General features: G+C 43.5%; 1 protein-coding gene and 1 long non-coding RNA gene across 2 annotated transcripts in view; one reads left to right on the top strand and one right to left on the bottom strand.

Moving 5' to 3' along the window:
* The window catches only part of LOC101945174 (sodium channel protein type 2 subunit alpha-like), a 190588-nt gene that overhangs the window by 95436 nt on the left and 76572 nt on the right, over positions 1 to 18580 (top strand). Inside the window, exons 12-14 of the mRNA XM_005290394.5 lie at positions 2827 to 3192; positions 6869 to 7001; positions 8149 to 8387. Coding sequence (XP_005290451.2) covers positions 2827 to 3192; positions 6869 to 7001; positions 8149 to 8387 — 738 coding nt within the window. The remainder of the gene's footprint in view (positions 1 to 2826; positions 3193 to 6868; positions 7002 to 8148; positions 8388 to 18580) is intronic.
* Positions 10928 to 18580, bottom strand: part of LOC135974338 (uncharacterized) — a 40411-nt gene continuing 32758 nt past the window's right edge. The window contains exon 3 of the long non-coding RNA XR_010591582.1: positions 10928 to 11414. This is a non-coding gene — a long non-coding RNA (uncharacterized LOC135974338). The remainder of the gene's footprint in view (positions 11415 to 18580) is intronic.

Raw genomic sequence — 18580 nt, 5'->3', positions numbered from 1 at the left:
GCTGAATGCATCATTTCATTTCCACAGAATCAACAGCTATTTCAGCTAACAATCTTTTATGTACTTGAAAACAATTATCATGTCCCCCACTCAGTTTTCTTTTCTCCAGACTAAACAAACCTATTTTTTTAATCTTTCCTCGTAAGTCATGTTTTCTATCATTTTTCTTGCTCTTCTCTGGACTTTCTCCAATTTGTCTACATCTTTCCTGAAATGTGGCACCCAGAACTGGACGCACTATTCCAGCTGAGGCCTTATCAGTGTGGAGTAAAGTGGAAGAATCACTTTGTGTATCTTATTTACAACACTCCTTGTAATATATCCCAGAACGATGTTCAGTTTTTTGCAAGTGTTACACTGTTGAGTCATATTTAGCTTGTGATCCACTATAACCCCCAGATCCCTTTCTGCAGTACTCCTTCCTAGGCAGTCATTTCCCATTTTGTATGTGTGCAATTGATTGTTTCTTCCTAAGTAGAGTACTTTGCATTTATCCTTTTTGAATTTCATCCTGTTTACTTCAGACCATTTATCCAGTTTGTCCAGATCATTTTGAACTTTAATCCTATCCTCCAAAGCACTTGCAATCCCTCCGAGCTTGATATCATCCGCAAACTTTGTAAGTGTACTCTCTATGCCATTATCTAAATCATTCATGAAAATATTGAACAGAACCAGACTCAGGACCAATCCCTGCGAGACCATATTTGATATGCCCTTCCAGATTGACTATGAACCACCGATGATTACTCTCTGGGAATGATTTTCCAAGCAGTTATGCATCCACATTATAGTAGCTCCATTTAGGCTGTATTTCCCCAGTTTGTTTATGAGAAGGTCTTGCAAGACAGTATCAAAAACCTTACTAAAGTCAAGATATACCACATCTACCACTTCCCCCACCATCCACAAGGCTTGTTACTCTGTCAGAGAAAGCTATTAGATTGGTTTGGCACCATTTGTTCTTGGCAAATCCATGTTGACTGTTACTTATCACCTTATTATCTTTTCAGTGTTGGCAAATTGATTGCTTATTTGTTTCATTATCAAAAAAGTCATTTAGCATTTCTGCCATTTCCACGTTTTCTGTTACTGTCTTTCCCCTCTCATTAAGTAATGGGCCTACCCTATCTTTGGTCTTCCTTTTGCTTCTAATGTATTTGTAGAATGTTTTCCTATTACCCTTCATGTCTCTAGCCAGTTAAATCTCATTTTGTGTTTTGGTCTTTCTAATTTTGTCCCTACATGATTGTGTTGTTTATAGTCATCATTTGTAATGACCTAGTTTCCACTCTTTGTAGGACTCCTTTTTTGAGTTTCAGATCCTTGAAGATCTCCTGGTTAAACCAGGATGGTGTCTTGCCATACTTCCTATATTTCCTACACAATCGGATAGTTTGCTCTTGTGTCTTTAATAATGTCACTTTGAAAAACTGCCAATTCTCTCAAACTGTTTTTCCTCTTAGACTTGCTTCCTATGGGAACTTACTTACCAACTCCCTGAATTTGCTAAAGTCTGCCTTCTTGAAATCCATTATCTTTATTTTGCAGTTTTCCCTCCTACCATTCCTTAGAATCATGAACTCTACCATTTCATGATGACTTTCACCCAAGCTGCCTTCCACTTTCAAATTCTCAACTAGTTCCTCTCTATTTGTCAAAATCAAATCTAGAACAGCCTGTCCCCTAGTAGCTTTCTCCACATTCTGAAATAAAAAATTGTCGCCAACTTGCTGGATAATCTGTGTCTTGCTGTATTATTTTCCAACAGATGTTTGGGTAGTTGAAGTTCCCCATCACCACCTAGTTCTGTTCTTTGGATGATTTTGTTAGTTGTTTAAAAAAGCCTCATTCACTTCTTTTCCTGGTTAGGTGATCTACAGTGGACCCCTACCATGACATCACCCTTGTTTTTTACCCCCTTTATCCTTACCCAGAGACTTTCAACATTTCTGTCTCAACCTCAGTTCAAGTGTATACATCTTGAAATACAAAGCAACACTTCTTCTTTTTTCCCTGCGTGCCCTTCCTGATCAAGTTGTGCCTTTCAATACCAATGATCCAATCATGTGTATTATCCCACCAAGTCTCTGTGATGTCATAGTTGTGTTTATTCATCAGTATTTCTAGTTCTTCCTGTTTATTCCCCATACTTCTTGCATTATATACAGATATCTAAGATACTGATTTGATTTCCCCTCTGTGTTCCCTCTTGTCTCTCCCTTGTCTCTGCTATAACGGTCCATACTCCCCCCAGATTCTGACCCTCCTAGGGCTCCATGTCTTAGACTTACCTGTTAGCTTTTGTCTTCATCCCCTGATGAACGTAGTTTAAAACCCTCCCTCGCTATGTTAGCCAGTCTGTATCTAGAGATACTCTTCCCCTTCCTCAATAGGTGGACCCCATCTCCACTCAGCAGTTCTTCCCAGAACATCATCACCCCGTGGTCAAGGAAGTGGAAGCCCTCTTGGTGACACCATCTGCCCAGCCATGCATTCACCTCCTGGATGCATAATACAAATAGGTCTCTAGAATTTCCAGAAAGTTTACGAGATACTCAGAATAGTGTGAAAGGTAACATAGCCTAATGCAGATTTTTTCAAATAATTACTTTTTGGTTTAAATTTAGCAACTCAGATGAACAGTGATCTCTGGTGGTTATGTCTGTACTCTTTCTCTGTTTTATTTCAATCCCAGAAATGTGTTTGTTTTTTTAAATCTGGTTTGAAAAGACTTTTTAGGGCATGTTAACTGGTTTTACCTTGAAATGTGTTTTTATATATTTAAAATTTTCAAATAATAAGTTTAATTATGTTTTCCTACAGTCTTTGCTGAGCATTCGTGACTCCCTGTTTTCCCCAAGGCGCAACAGCAGAACGAGTCTTTTCAGCTTTAGAGGTCGAGTAAAGGATGTAGGATCAGAAAATGACTTTGCTGATGATGAACATAGCACTTTTGAAGATGATAGCAGAAGAGGTTCTCTTTTTGTGCCACTCAGACATGAACGGCACAATAGTAACATTAGTCAGGGCAGTGCGTCATCAAGGAGGCTTCCAGTGAACGGGAAGATGCATAGTACTGTGGACTGCAATGGAGTGGTTTCCTTGGTTGGTGGACAAACATCACTCTTGTCGCCTACTGGACAGCTTCTGCCAGAGGTGATAATAGATAAACCAACTACTGATGACAATGTAAGGAAGTTTTAAATAGTTCAGGCATGATGGCCTTTTGTTACTGCATCAGCCTGTGTTTCTACAGAATGAAATCCCTGGTTGGCCAAATTGTGAATGTTACCGCATCCCACAATAACTTTTAGTATAATAAAATAGGTCTAAAATGATTTTCTATATTAATCCGGAACTTACTACATGTACTTGCAAACACACTCTGAACTAATAGGCTGAAATACCAAATTTACTGAACATTTAGTGTCTACGTATGCAGTAAGGATGTGTACAGAACTGAATACCGAATAGCATGCATAATGGGCTATTTGTAGTTCAGTTTCAGGACCCAAAATTCAGACATTTGGCTTCCTAAACATTTAATGTATCCCCTCCTTCCCTTTTTCTCATTACGTCCAATTATTTCCTTCACTCTCAAACTCCCTCTGTCTCTGTTTCCTGACAAGCTTCTTACTAGACCGTGATTTTCCTCTCTCTTCCCATGTCTGTGTACAAATGTGTGTGCACATGGTCTCAGAAATGCTCTGATTAAATTTTTCGCGCTAAGGTTACGCTACCTAGAAGCATTCCAGATTTTAATGGGGAGGGAAGGATGAACAAAGGGATCTAGTGTGTAATGTGTTCTGGAGACCCTCATCCTGGGATTTCTCTAGTCAAAGGAAATCTTTACAGGTAGCAACAGCACCAAAGTTCAGCAGAATCCCATAGCACCAGGATCCTCTGACAGGATCCTGAAACCAGGGAGGAGAGCTTTTAGGCCATCAGAGCCCATAGGAGGGAGGGGTGTGGACTGTGCATGTGTGAGGTGGAGGGACAGGATCATAATTAGTTAGAAGACCGTAACCATGAAATCCAACCTGCAACGGCCCATCCCAAATGCCAGAATCTGTGCATATCTTTTGAAAGCACATATGCGGCATGCTATAGCAGGTAAAATTGGGAAAATCTGTCCACCCTGTCAGCTATCATTTCAAACAATACAGAACAATAAACTGCTCCTTGTATCCACAGACATAGGCACTGACTTCCCTGCTTTTCCCTGGGTACTCGACCCCTCCCCTGCCCCGCCCTCATTCCACCCCTTCCATGAGACCCTGCCCCGCCTCTTCTCACCCCCTGCCCTGTCCCCATTCCAACCCCTTCCCCAAAGTCCCCGTCCCAACTCCGCCTCCTCCCTGCCCCTATTCCAACTCCTTCCCCAAATCTCTGCCCTGCCTCTTCCCCGCCTTCTCCCCTGAGCGTGCCACATTCCTGCTCCTCCCCCCTCCCTCCTGGAGCATGTTAATGCTGACAAACAGCTGTTTGGCAGCGGCTGGGAGGTAGGCGGAGGAGCGGGGACGTGGTGTGCTCGGGGGGAGGAGGAGGAGGTGGGGCTGTGGGTGAGGGGAGCGTGGCTGCCCAGTGGGTGCTGAGCACCCACTAATTTTTCCCCATGGTTGCTCCAGCCCCAGAGCACCCACGGAATCGGTGCCTATATCCAGACTTTTTGTGAATGTGACATGACCTTGGAATGAAATATTTTTTTCTGGAACTCTTACTCATTCAGAAAATCAGACCATTAGACAATTATATCAATTTTAATGTGAGCCTTATCATGCACTCCATGTGTTATCATTTTATTTTCTTAAAAACATTTATTTATTTTAGTGTAGCAATTTTCAAACACGCTTGCACACACACACAATGTCTCTTTATATGTATATGCAGGGCGTGACTGCAAGTACAGGTATATCTTCAGTGTGTTAATTTCAAGATTCATCCTCTTTACCCTTCCTTACTTAAAAATAAATTGGCATGCTTGGGCTCAGTTCAGTCAGACTTTTATTGGTAATTGAATTTGAGTTGATAAAAAGTAGATACCCTTTACAGTGAATATCTCATAAGAAGAGTCAGTCATGAGTAAGGCTACATTTTAGTCATGGGTATTATGACAAAGTTCCTCCTCTGCCTTGGTGGGTCCTGCGCTTTTTGCTGGAATTGCTCACCTCAGAGGTTCACGGCAGCCCTCAATTTGGCTGCTTCTGATAGAGGCTCAAACCTGCCGTTCACTCAGCTAACCTTATCACCGGCCAGCATGGGGGAAATGGTGAACAATCCCCACAGTCTCTGTGTCCCACCTATTGGGTCAGGGAGAGGCCAGATCCATTTCCAAATTAGACCTTCCCTTCTGGTGTTTCTCACAGACCAGGTCAACTCCTCCTGTGTCCGATCAGGAGTTGGGGGGGACCCAGGCCCACCCTCTACACTGGGTTCCAGCCCATGGCCCTGTGGATAGCAGCTGTCTACAATGTCCCCTGTATCAGTTGCATGACAGCTACAACTCCCTGGGCTACTTCCCCATGGCCTTTCTCCAGCACCTTCTTTATCCTTAATGCAGGATCTTCCTCCTGAAGCCTGATCACACTTGTACTCTTCAGTCCTCCAGCAGCACACCTTCTCACTCCCTCCTCCTTGTGTGCCCACCCCCCACTAACTGATGGGAGGTCCTTTTTAAACCAGGTATCCTGATTAGCCTGCCTGCCATAACTGATTCTAGTAAGTTCTTAATTGGCCACTAGGTGTCTTAATTAGCTTGCCTGGCTTAATTGATTCTAGCAGGTTCCTGATTGCTCTAGGGCAGCCCCTGCTCTGGTCACTCAGGGAACAGAAAACTATTCATCCAGTGACCAGTATGTTTGCCTTCTACCAGACTCCTGTACCCCACTGGTCTGGGTCTGTCACAGTATTTTTAATAAAAATCATGGACAATAAACAAAAATCCACGGCCCGTGACCTGTCAATGGCTTGCACTGTATACCCCTGACTAAATCTTAGCTGGAGGGGAGGGGCGTTACTTGGGGTAGGGGGACCAGCAGCACCAGCTGCCAGGGGCCACCAAGCAGCAGCTGCTCTGGCTGCCCCTGGGCACTGGCCGGTGCAACAGTACCATTGTGGCTGACTGTAGAGTCACTCCAGTGGACTGTATGGCAGTCCCCAGGGCCAGCTGCTTGGGCAGCCCTGGGGTCAGCTGCACCAGTCGCTGTAGAAGTTGCGGAAAGTCACGGAACCTATGGCTTCCACAACCTCTGTAACAGACACGAAGCCCTAGTCATGAGTGCAATAATAAACTGACAGAAAAACTTTACCAATTTCAGTTGAGAGGAAAATAATTATTACATAAAGTTAACTTACATGAGATTTTAGTTTCCATGTGTATCTTGCATTTTGATCCAGTCGGGAAATAGAGGGTAAAATGAGACAGTTTAATCTAGTGCACTAAGCCTGGAACTGGGAGCCAGAAACCTCCAGACTTCTGATTCCAGCTCTGCCATTGACTTGCTGTGTTAGCTTGGCCATGTTGCTTAACTTATTTCTTTTACAGTTTTCCCATCTGCAAGATGGGGTTAATAATACTGATTTCAGAATTAATAAGTTAATGTTTGGGTAGCACTTTAAAAATGTGAAGTACTGTATAAGTTATCAGTAATAGTAGTGTCCAGAAATACACTTTGGAAATAACTAAACAATACTTTTTGAATATGGTAGGTTAATATTACAAATAAAAGTCTGACATAATACATTGCATAAATATGAAGGTGCATGTAGCATGAGTTCCTTGGAGCTCAGATTCATTATAGAAATGTTTGGTGTCTGCTTACAATATTTCTGAATTTAATTTAATTAATCTATATCTAATTTACAGAGCACCACTTCAGAAATAGAAATAAAGAAGAGGAGGTCAAGTTCTTATAAAATATCAATGGATTTACTGGAAGATCCAACTATAAGGCACAGAGCAATGAGTATAGCCAGTATACTCACAAACACAATGGAAGGTGTGTTTAAAAAAACAGGAACAAAACCACAGATGGATGAATTTACTTTCAATTGAGTCTGAAATTAAGCAAAGGTGTTAAGTTTATGGTTGCATTGGGGAGACTAAAAAGAGGGGCAGAGAAGAAATATCCTATTAAAAACAGATGAACATAGGGAAAATTGGATACAGTGAAAATGATAGGAATAGAGGGGAAGAAAAAATTATTCGAAATAGTTTAAAGCGTATCTTCTTTATATTGGTCATCCACTTTTGTTAGCCTAGTTATTGGCATGGGATGGTGTTTGCTCCTAATAATTAGCATAAGATTCCTGCTAACTGGAAAATGCTTGTTTCTATGAATTAAATATATTCTTGAAAGTAAAAAACATGGATTAAACTAATAGGAAGAAAATGTTAATGAAATGAAACTAGCTTTGCAAATCCCCAAAATAGTTTGAAAGGTTTACAAAACCTCAGTGAAGTTAATCCAGCCCTATTTTCTTGTTTGTTTGTTTTGTTTGTTTTGTTTGTTTTGTTTTGTTTATTTCATGCAAGTAGGTAATTTAGATTTCTGAATGGATTGAAGTATTGGAGGCTGGTCTTGAAACATTTTGATCTAAGAATGGAAGAACCTTTTAAATTAAATAAGTAAAATAACAAAAAGAGAAAAGTGAAACGCAAAAGAAAACAGAAGTTTCTTCAATTAAGATAAATTTAAGCCTATTTCCTGCAGGGCCCTTTTCTGGTGTTGGTTTTTTTTTTCCTATGCCTACACTGCCTACACCTGCAACATTAATACCATACTCAAAACCTAACAAGGCTTCTCCAACCTACCTCTTGAACCCATCACTATATTCTTGTTTCGAGCATTGCAGCATCCCCCACATGTAGTATTGCTACTTGTACCTTTGTTTTCCTGATTCAAATATTTTCATTGACTGATTAGAATGACTCAATTCCTCATTCACACATCTCATGCCAAGCCCTAAAAGATAAGCCTCAAAGTGTACAAGGCTTAACAATTTGAATTTAGTTTGCAAATTTCAATCCATAGTTTTCATTGGCCTTTTCCCCACTTTTAAACCTTAAATTGAGATATAAAAATATAAAGTAGAATCAGTAGATATTTGTCTTCACTTTGTTTTTACACATTTCTCTTCCTCTAGAACTTGAAGAATCCAGGCAAAAATGCCCACCGTGCTGGTATAAATTTGCCAACACTTTCTTGATCTGGGACTGTTGCGCTCCTTGGTTAAAAGTAAAACATTTTGTTAGTTTGATTGTGATGGATCCATTTGTTGATCTTGCTATTACCATCTGCATTGTTTTAAACACACTGTTTATGGCCATGGAATATTATCCAATGACTAAACACTTCCACAATGTGCTTTCAGTAGGAAACCTGGTAAGTCTGTCAAAATGTATTGTGATATGTGAATACAACTTCTAATTAAAGTAGAATTCATTTCTGATTTATTTCATCTTACAAAACAGATTTAAAATTATGATTATACTGTGAAAAGTGGCTCTAAAAATCATTTTGAGGTGTACTATATGACTTCTATGTGTTTGCATAGGTTACAAGTATTAGCTGTTTGGTAGAATTTACAAAAACTTTTCACTTTCAGTGGACCTTGTACTCCTAAGTCAATTAGGCATTTTTGAAAATCCCACGTGCCAGGGTGCATGTGTGTGTTTGTCCACCCATCTGCCAATCTGTAACAGTGAGATAGTTTGTCTGTACCCCTTTGAGGGCTAGAGGCTTGGGGTCAGCCAACTCTAGTTACTAAGCAGGCACATCTCAGAGGGATCAGGTGATTCCATTATAAAAGAGCAACAGAGAGCTCCAGAGAGAGAGAGAGAGACAAAGACGGGACTACAGATCTGTTGTAGGCAGGGGGAGCACTGAAAGAGACTGAAAAGGCAGGCAAAATACTTCAAAACTCTCCAGGCAGGGAGGTTTGAGGGAGACCCTGAGCAAGCCTGAGGCCTTACAGAAGGGACTGTTGCTGAAACCAGAGACTTTTTGTTTTAGGACTTTTAAGTTTTGGCTGGGTTCTGAGGTAAGAACCTGTAAACTGTTGTTAAAGTACTTTTCCAGAAGGCTCCATTAAAGAGCAAAGCGCTGATGTAAAGCAGAGTTTTTGGCTTTTCTTTGTGGGCTACCGAAGGGAACTCAATGTTATCTCATTGACAAGGAAACAAAGGTGGGTGCTGCAGGCCACAAGGGGGCGCTCGGGAGGCAACCCCCTGGCTACACCACCCTATAAACTCAACCAGACATCTGAAAGTCAGTTTATGTTGTTTCTAGCTCTGACATGAATAAAGGTTCGGCAACTAGAAATTAGTTAGCAATTCCATGGATGATGCACATGGCAGAAGAGAACCTTAATTCATTCTCTTGTAGTACTAACAGGAGTGAAAAGAAGTAAAATTTCCTTTGCCTGTTAAAATAAGTAGATCTTACTGATTACCCACAAGAGGCAGATCTGTTAAACAAAAATGTGTCAATTTTACATAGTCCCTTTAAGAATATTTCCTGATATACCTTGAAGCATTTATTTGACTTTGACTTCTAGAAGAGGAAGAACCCATGGGTAATTCTGGTCTTATGTGCTATTCTGGTTGTTTTTGTTGGTTTTCTAGAACTACCCACCTATATTTGATTTTTAGAGGAAATACTCTGTTTTGTGTTCTAACTCTTCTCACTGTGAAGCAAATTGGGGCAGCAAACCACCATTTAGAGCACACACAATGGATTATTTGGATTATTTGAATCTCGAATAGTTTTTTGTAAATTGTCACCATGTCTAGAGCTGCTGAGCATTAACTGAATGTCAAGCCCTTGAACCAAACCAGACAAAGTACACCTGTCTCGTCTGCATTTGAGGTAACAAATAAGTTTGTCAGAGGTAGTCAGATTGATCCTAAAATACAAGATAAGGATTACATTTGAGGAGAAGGAAAATATTGAGGGCTAACAGCTGTCACAGGTTTTCTGTGATTGTGTCTGTCCCAAATCCAGGAAAAATGAATCTCAGATATCAGTAATTCATTGAACAGACCCACTAAAAGTAACAGCTAAGTATGAATGATCTAATTGTGCGATGTGCAAAAATAGGTATTTCTTCATACTATCAGGGTTCCATGTTTACCCACGCACTTAGCTAAAACTCAGCCATTGCAGGTTTGCTTTATGAGTTGTATGCTTCTTCTTGCAAAAAAGAAAAAGAAAAAAAAATCCTATAGCCCATAAATACTCTAGCTTTCTTCTGCCCATTACCTTTTTAAAAGGTTTTTTTTTCATCCCTTGGTGCTAAAACAATGAATAATTAATATCTTGCTTTGCACTTGTATGTGCCATATATTCTGTGACTTCCTTTTGGCTGAGCCTCTTGCAATTACTTCCACTATATTTAAAAAGATGGGGCTTGATGTTCTGAAATGCTGATCACCCACAACTTAGTTGAAGTGGAGTTGCAAATTCAGCACTTCTTAAAATTAGAACCCATAACTGTGAGCAGTTTGTTGCTTATTTCTATACTCCTCTGGAGACGTTAGTCTGACAGGATAGACTTCCTTCAGAATTTTAGTACTTTCACCTGTAGTTGGTCACCTGTAGTTGGTTTCTTATGTTCTAGTAATGGATTTCATTGATTTTTTATTTTTAAGAATATCTTCTTCTCCGAGTGATTGTCCACACAGAATCCTTCTTTGTGGACATGCACCTCAGGTGCATGAGATCAGCTTATTTTTGACTAATAGGTGCAACCCCAATGGACACTATGTCTGAGTTGCCCTTACATCCCCCCATCTGTGGATATAAAGGGTGGAGTGGGCTCAGTACCTTCTGACTACCCATGGCTTTAAGACAATCCTGGGTAGTGTCTGTTTCACTCGTGCACTGAGCAATTCATCTTTTATTATTAGGATTTAGTATAGTTAGCAGTTGTTTCATTTAATGGCATATAAACATATATATCTAGCTTACATTTTATTTAGCTTAGGACCCCCTTATCCCATCCCCATCCCCACCAGACAAGGGTACTAAAATCATAGCAGAAGCAAGGTCATCAGGATCAGGCTGACCTGTCCATGTGTGATGCTGCAGTGGCTATCAAGAATGGACACTCTCGATGCCTGATGTGTTGTTCTTTCCATGTGTCATTCTTTCTGCAAGCACACCCAGAGAGCCAGGGAGGCAAGAAGTCTTGCTGTGGGAGAAATTGATGCAGTCCTCCTCAGACTCAGGCAGGAGGACATGTCCATATGGTGTCTGCTGGGTACATACACTGATTTAAACCACAGAGATCATCCAAGTGGGTCTCCAGTAGCATAGTAACTTGCTAGTCATACAGGATTCATTCAGTCATATTAGAGCTCATTCCACTATGGTAGAGGCAGCATGCCTTGTTGGGGAATGTTTCCATACCTGAAATATGTAGAGCACCTGTGTGAAAATGGTATACCCATTTACCACTCAGTATTACCTTGTACATGTTTTCAGATTGGGTGTCATATTGGATAAAATAGGATTTCTTATACCCCCTTCCCAGAAAATAGACAACTGTTTGTTAGTTACTGAGAGTGGAATCCACATGGACAATCCCTCAAAGATGATTGAATGGTTACTTACTGATAGTAACTGGTTCTTCGAAATGTATTGTCCACAAAGATTCTAACCTGCCCTCCTTCTCTGCTACTACAGAGTCCTACTCCTCTGGAATTCTGGATGATGAAGGAACTGGGGCGGGGTTGGGGGGAGGTAGGGTAGGAAGGCATAGGTGTGGCCCCAGCAAACACTGCTGCTCAGAAAGAATCCAGTCTTGTGCTCAAAGGACACATGCAGGCCATGAGTGGAATCTATGTAGACAACACATCTAAAGAACCACAATTCTTTCTAAGGGCTCTACAGATTATGGGTACTGCATACCTTGTGGTGCCTTGCAGTAGAACCCTCTTCTAGCAGTATCAACTAGAGTGCTTTCGCACCCCCACCCGTCCCCTAAACATTCTGACATACGGAGGATAAGGCCATATATATATAGTGGGTGCAGCGCCCTTCCCACCTCAGCTTTTTCCAACCATCTGGCAGGACAGATGCGAACCCCTCTTGTCTCTTTGAAGCCAGAGTGTTGTTTCTTGCAAGATAGTTGGAGATAGCTTATAGCAGCGGTTCTCAACCCATTGGGCCGCATGCGGCCCAGCTGTGTGCTAAAGACCGCCCAGAGTGGGGTCTGGGTTCCTGGCTGCCCAGCGCGGGGGTCTGGGCTCCTGGCCTGGCATGTCGGTGTCACCAACCAACCCTATGGCTGCCAGCCAGCCCTGCAGGGTCCAGGGTCAGAGCTGCTGGCCAGCTCTGCGGGGTCAGGGTCTAGTCTGCCACCCGGCCCCGTGTGGCCAGGTCCAGGGTCAGGGCTACCGCCCTGCCCCACTCACTGGGTCCAGAGTCCCTGCCGCCCGACCCCATCGCCCAGGGCTCCACTCCTGGCCCCACTTTGTGGAGGGATCTTTGGGCAGGAGGCACTGGGCATAGGGGTCTGTGGGGAAGGGATTCATGGAGGGGCTTGCTGTGGTTCTCAGTCTTTGGCCCAGATAACACATTGTGGGCCGTATGTGCGGCCCACAGTGATAAATAGGTTGAGAACGACTGGCTTATAGTAAGTCAATAAATAGTTAGGGTGTCTTTACAATTTCAGGGAATGGTGAAAATGAAAAAGCTAAAAAGCCAAGGTTTAAGATGTGCGCTTCCTGCCTGGCTGTGTTCTTGATATCAAATGACTACATGCAGTGCCTGAAGTATCTGGGAGAAGGCTGTTCACCTTCTGGATGTTCAGTCTGCCAGACTTTCATCCCCCAGAGACCATAAGGACAGGGAGACTCGTCTGCAACTCTTTCTGGTTAAGGAAGCCCTCAAGGTTGGGCCCTCTGGACCTATTCAGACTTCGGCTCCAAGGTCTAAAGAGTCAGCTTTGGCTCTGGTGCCCTCCATTGGTTCTGGTCAATGTAGGGTTCCAAGAAGCCACAGCACCTGTTGGGCCCAGACTCAGTTCCTGTGCTCCCTCAGTCAATCCTTCTGAGCCAATACAAGTCCAAACCGAGGGTAGCATGGTTGGATCCAACCATCCTGGTTTCAGAAGAAAAGTCAAGAACCAGTTCTGCCACCCTCTCCAATGCTCTGAGAGCAATCTGATCCTGACATAATCCCTGTGGCTGTAGGACCAGGGTCATTTCCGGATCCTGGAGGATGGATGTAAGTAGTGCCTCTGAACTAGGGCCATCAGCACCTTCAGACTTAGATCCTGCGGCACCAAGGAAAAAGGATAGAAGCAAAGCCGCCAATGTTAGCAATGTCATTTCCTGCTCATAAGAGCTATCGGATCCATTTGATTTTAATAGGGCAACCATGATTCTGAAACAGAGATCTATTCCACCTTCAGCTTCAGTAACTAAGGAGATGAGCCCACCGGATCAGATGATGTCCAAATCTTTAGCTCCACTGTTGTTTCTTGACCTGGTCTCTGTTTTGTTTCCAGCTACTTCTTTGGTTCCAGAAAGTTCTGTCACTGTGGCAGTCCAAGTTTACCTTTCGGCTCCACTGCATGCCTCAGATTCAGACATAAAGCACACAGTACCCAAGAGGAGATGTTTCCTTGGTTCCAGAGTCATCATCTTTGTTTCCTGTTAGGAAGAAGAGACCAGTTGCTGATTGTTCCCCAGAACACTTCTTGATCCCTTCTCTTAGGATGCCTACAGGGTCTCCCCAAAAAGCTGGATCCCTCCCTCCTGGTCTGTTACTATCCCCAGTATGTATTTTCTCACATCCTGACATGGAACCTTCCAGGAGGAGGAGAGAGGAAGAATGCAGAGACCTGTAGCGAAGTTTGGACCACCCTTTTGTGCACGCCCTGTTGGCATGTTCCCAACCTCCAGTTGTTGGACATACTGGAAATTCATGGCCTGTGGCCTTATTGGGAGCCTCCTTAGGACCTCTTCATTTATCTTCCACTTGGGTGGAAAGGTGACATTTTATCTACAAAGAATCTGAAAACTTAAAGATCCTCTGATCCAACTCATCTGGATCAGTTGACGCTACAGATAGTGATTCCTGATACTCTGTTTAGGAGACTGACAAAGAGAGGGTTTAGAAACAGACTTTGAGCCCGACCTATCACTGGATGAACTTGTGGAGGGTGGCTCCTACTTCCTCTCCTTCCAAGAATGCTGTGCACTTTCACGATTTGGTGGATCATATGGTCTCCACTTTCTCTCCCAGTGGTACTGATGGAAAAGACTTCCCACCCGATATCTGATATCCTCAGTGCTATTGCCAAGAATAGACTATCACTCACCATCCTGAATGGGTTGTTACAGCTGGCCAAATCTGTATGGTCCAATCCTGTCTCTTGTCAATTCATCTCTAAGAAGGAGGACAAACTATACCAGATACCTTCTGAAGAATTCTCTTATTTCTATACCTACCCAATACGCTGGTAGTGGCTGCTGCCAGCAATAGGGCAGGATCAGGAAAATCACACTCCACTCCAAATGACAGAGGGGAAAATGACTGATTCACTGAAGAGAGGGGTGTTCTCCTCATCCCTTTGTATCAATGTGGTCAATTATCAGGCAGTCATGGCACATTATCAATTCCAGCTATGGGAAAAATGTTGGCCAACATCATCTTATTGGAGGATCAGAATGTAGCCAAACTTTCCCTCAGGGCCTCCTTTGGTGCTTTGGACTCTGCTGCCAGAGCATTGGCATCAACCAATACTATCAGGAGGCTTCAGTCCTCCTCTCTAGCTATGGACACTAGAAGTAAGCTGGAAGATCACCCTTTTGAAGGGGAGAGTCTCTAGTGAAAAAACTGATAATTTATTAGAAAAACTAAGACATGAGATCAACAGCTCAGTTTCTGGGGTTGATCCCAGCTACTCAAATGAGGCCCTCCACTTCCTCTTTCCAATAACAGAGGCAGCACTACTCCTGGCTTTTAGTGTCCTACTCTTTGTCTAGTCACCAGACAACAATATCAACAAACTGCAGACTCTCAGAGCCATTATAGAAAGAGGCCTTTCAAACAAGGATCCAAATCCAAACAGTCAGCTGCTTTGTCAGCGCCCTTGTCCCAAACTGCCAAGTCTCCGTTTTGACAAGAGGATCAAGAGTCTAGAAGCAGCCCTTTTCTACCCCTTCCTTTGGAGACAGGCTAGCCCACTTCATTCATAGATGGAGACAAATTACCTCAGACCAATGGATCTTAAAGAATGTAGAATTCCAAAGACTGCCTCCCGCTTCAGGGACCCCTCTCATAAAACGAATTTTCTTGCAGAAGTGGGAAAGTTGCTTTGGATAGGAGCAGTTGAGGGGTTCCCACTTATAGAAGGGGTCAGGCTCCCAATATTTTCTGGTTCAAAAGAAGGATGGAGGGTTTTGACCAATATTAGACTGAAGGGAATTGAACAAGTACATCTGGAAGTTTCAGTTCCATATGTTGACCCTGGCCTCCATAATCCGTTTGCTGTCAATTCTGGATTGGCTCACAACTCTTAATCTAAAGGACACTTGATTCTGTATTGCAGTTTGCCAAAACCATCAAAAGTATCTTTGAATTGTGGTGGCTGGCTGCCATTTCCAGAAGGTGTTCCCATTTGGCCTTTCCACAGCACCCAGGGTACTTACTAAGTGCCTCTCCATTGTGGAGGCATATCTGAAGAATCAGGGTATTTTTGTTTACCCTTACTTGGACGATTGGCTACTGTAGGATGCTGTGCATGAGGACCTTTTGAGCCACATAGTCACCATGACCAATCTTTTCTCAGACTTAGGTTCTTTCTTAACATCCCAAAGTTGATCCTCTGTCCTAAATAAGGGATTACTTATTGGACTTCGTAGATGGGAGATCTTTTCTGCCCAAGGACAGATTTCTCAAAATGAGGCAATGTCTATTAAAGTTGCCCCACACAGAGGATAAGGTTCTACCACATGACTCTGTTTGCCCATCTGAAAATGAGACCTATGCAGCACTGGATGTCCCAGGTCTACAGTCCAGGTTGGGGCAGTCTTCAGTTATTGATCACCAGGCCTCAGAATATCAGTCTTCCAGATTGGTGATAAAGCAAGATGAACATGCTGAAGCGTGTGCAGTTCAATCCTCTGGGTCCATCCTGGACAGTGACTTCAGATGCATCAAGCAATGGTTGGGGGCATACTCCAATCACATAACAGTTTGAAGGCACTGGTCTTCTAAGGAAGGGGAACGTTGCACATCAACGCACCGGAACTAAGAGCTGTTCATCTGACTCCGATCATTCCTTCTGCATCTGCAAGGAAATATTGTACAGGTAGTAACATACAGTCTATTGGTGGTGTATTACATCAAGAGGCAGGGAGCTGCTTGCTCCACTCCCTTGAGTGCAGAGGCAGTAAATCTGTGGAATTAGTGCATCCACCAAGACGTTTATCCTGTAGCAATGAATTTGTCTGAGGAGACCGATCAGATGCACAAGTGGACCTTGAAGGATTAGTTGGTACAGACCATATTTTCCAGGTAGGGTCGACAATTGTAGATCTGTTCACAAGGAGGTTCAACAGAAAATGTCTTTGTTTCTGTTTCAGAGCAGGTACGCACACTCTCTCTCTGTTAGATGCTTTCCTGCTGCACTAGGGGAGGGGTCTGATATGCCTAAATATCTATGCCTCCCTTTTTCTTGGTACAGTAGGTGATAAGAAAGATGTATCAGGAAACTCATTGCCCCAGCCTGGGCATGTCAGCAGCAGTTTATAGTTCTCCTTCAGCTATCTGACAGAGTCTTTATGCATCTCCCTCTGTCTCCAGATGTCCCAGGAGAGGGGCAGGATTTTTTATCCAGACCCACAGTTTCTTCACCTGTCATGAGTGATCGGACTTTGATTCTTTCTGTGCTTGAGCAGTCATGTTCTTCATCTGTGCAGGACTTAATAGTTAACTCTACAAAATGGTACAGTAGAAATTGCTATCATCTGAAGTGGTCCAGTTTTCAGGTGGCTCTGCATATTCACACTTCTTCTTTGAGTGATGTCCCCATGGGTGCTCCACTGTAGGTGCAGCAGCGCCTCTTTGTCTGAGATCTTCAATAGCAGTGCCTGTTGGACCGCACATGCACACCTTCCCTCCCTAGCGCTGTGCGCGGGTAGTATAAATAGCGCTGTGCAGTCCGCCCACCCTCAGTTCCTTCTCTACCACATGCGGTCTGGAGTGGAACAGTTAGCAGAGCTCACTTTATTTAGATAGTCTCTTATCTGTTTTCCCTCTCATAGTTAGCTCCTTCATTTTCTTTTCTTCTTTCATCCTTAAAAAAAATTAATTCATTTTTTTTTTGTTTTCCCCAATTCCCGTCCGGGTAGGGTGACCAGACAGCAAGTGTGAAAAATTGGGACAGGGTGGGGGAATAATAGAGCCTCAAATATCGGGACTGTCCCTATAAAGTTGGGACATCTGGTCACCCACCCTACGTCAAGGAAGCTGCTCCCTCACCCTTATGCCTGGCTCCTCCGGGTTTAAGTATGTGTGTCATGCGGGGCTGCCTTCTCTATAACGGACGGCCATGCACCGTGTATCCATTGCCTGGGAGAGACACATCTCCCAGAAATGCTCCCACTGTCTAGGCTTAAAGCCAAGAGCAAGGAAAGACAAGGACCTTAAACTCAAACTGTTTCTCATGGAAAAGTCCCTGCGACCAGCATCGGACCCCGGTTCTTGCTCCTCACTGGAGAGACCCTCACGCTCAGCAAGGTCACCCTGCAACGCTCACTCCCCTCGCCTGAGTAAGGGAAGATCATCCTCTGGCTGGGCTGACACTAAAGAGCGCTCCCTCCCTCCGCTCCTGAGGCGCAAAGCACAGGAATGCCGCCCCCGGCTAGACCCGTGGGACTAACGGCTTCTGACAAGAGGCACAAGGCTACTCCTAGACTGACTACCTCAGCCCCTGAGAGTTAGTCTAAGGACTGTGCCAGGGCAAAACAGCAGCTAGCGGCACCACCTCCTGTTGTGGGCGACCAAAACGAGTTCTTTTCCTCCTCAGCTGCTCCAGGTTCATTTCTGGCGCCAAGGTCGCCATCGGCACCGTCAAAAAAGCCTCGGCCCCGACGTTGCGCACGGCACCAAAGCTCTCAGCTCTGAGAAAGAATCCGGCAGGGTTGTAAACTCCTACCAAAGCTATGACTCTGAAAAGATCTCTGGTGCCATCTGCTGACTCTTTTCCATATCACACCTCGGCTGCAATTACCGAATTCCACTGCCCTGTTGAAGGATATTCAGTATTTGCACACACCCTTGTCAAACGTTTTCTTAATGGTATTCGAAACCTGTACCCTGACATATGTCCCCCCCAACCCCACTCAGCCTAGTCCTATGCTCTCTGACAAGACCTCCATTTGACCCAATGGCAACCTGCTTACTCCTTCATCTAGCAATGAAAATGGCCTTCCTTGTCACCGTTACATCGGCATGACACATGGGAGAAATATCAGCCCTAATGGCATACCCACCGTATATAATGTTTTATAGGGACAAAGTGACCCACCCAAAATTCCTGCCAAAGGTTATAACATCTT

Source organism: Chrysemys picta, chromosome 11 (assembly GCF_011386835.1).
Source record: "Chrysemys picta bellii isolate R12L10 chromosome 11, ASM1138683v2, whole genome shotgun sequence".
Taxonomy (NCBI): Eukaryota; Metazoa; Chordata; order Testudines; family Emydidae; genus Chrysemys; species Chrysemys picta.
Note: the sequence above shows the minus strand (reverse complement) of the source record. Positions and strands in the feature narration are given on the sequence as shown.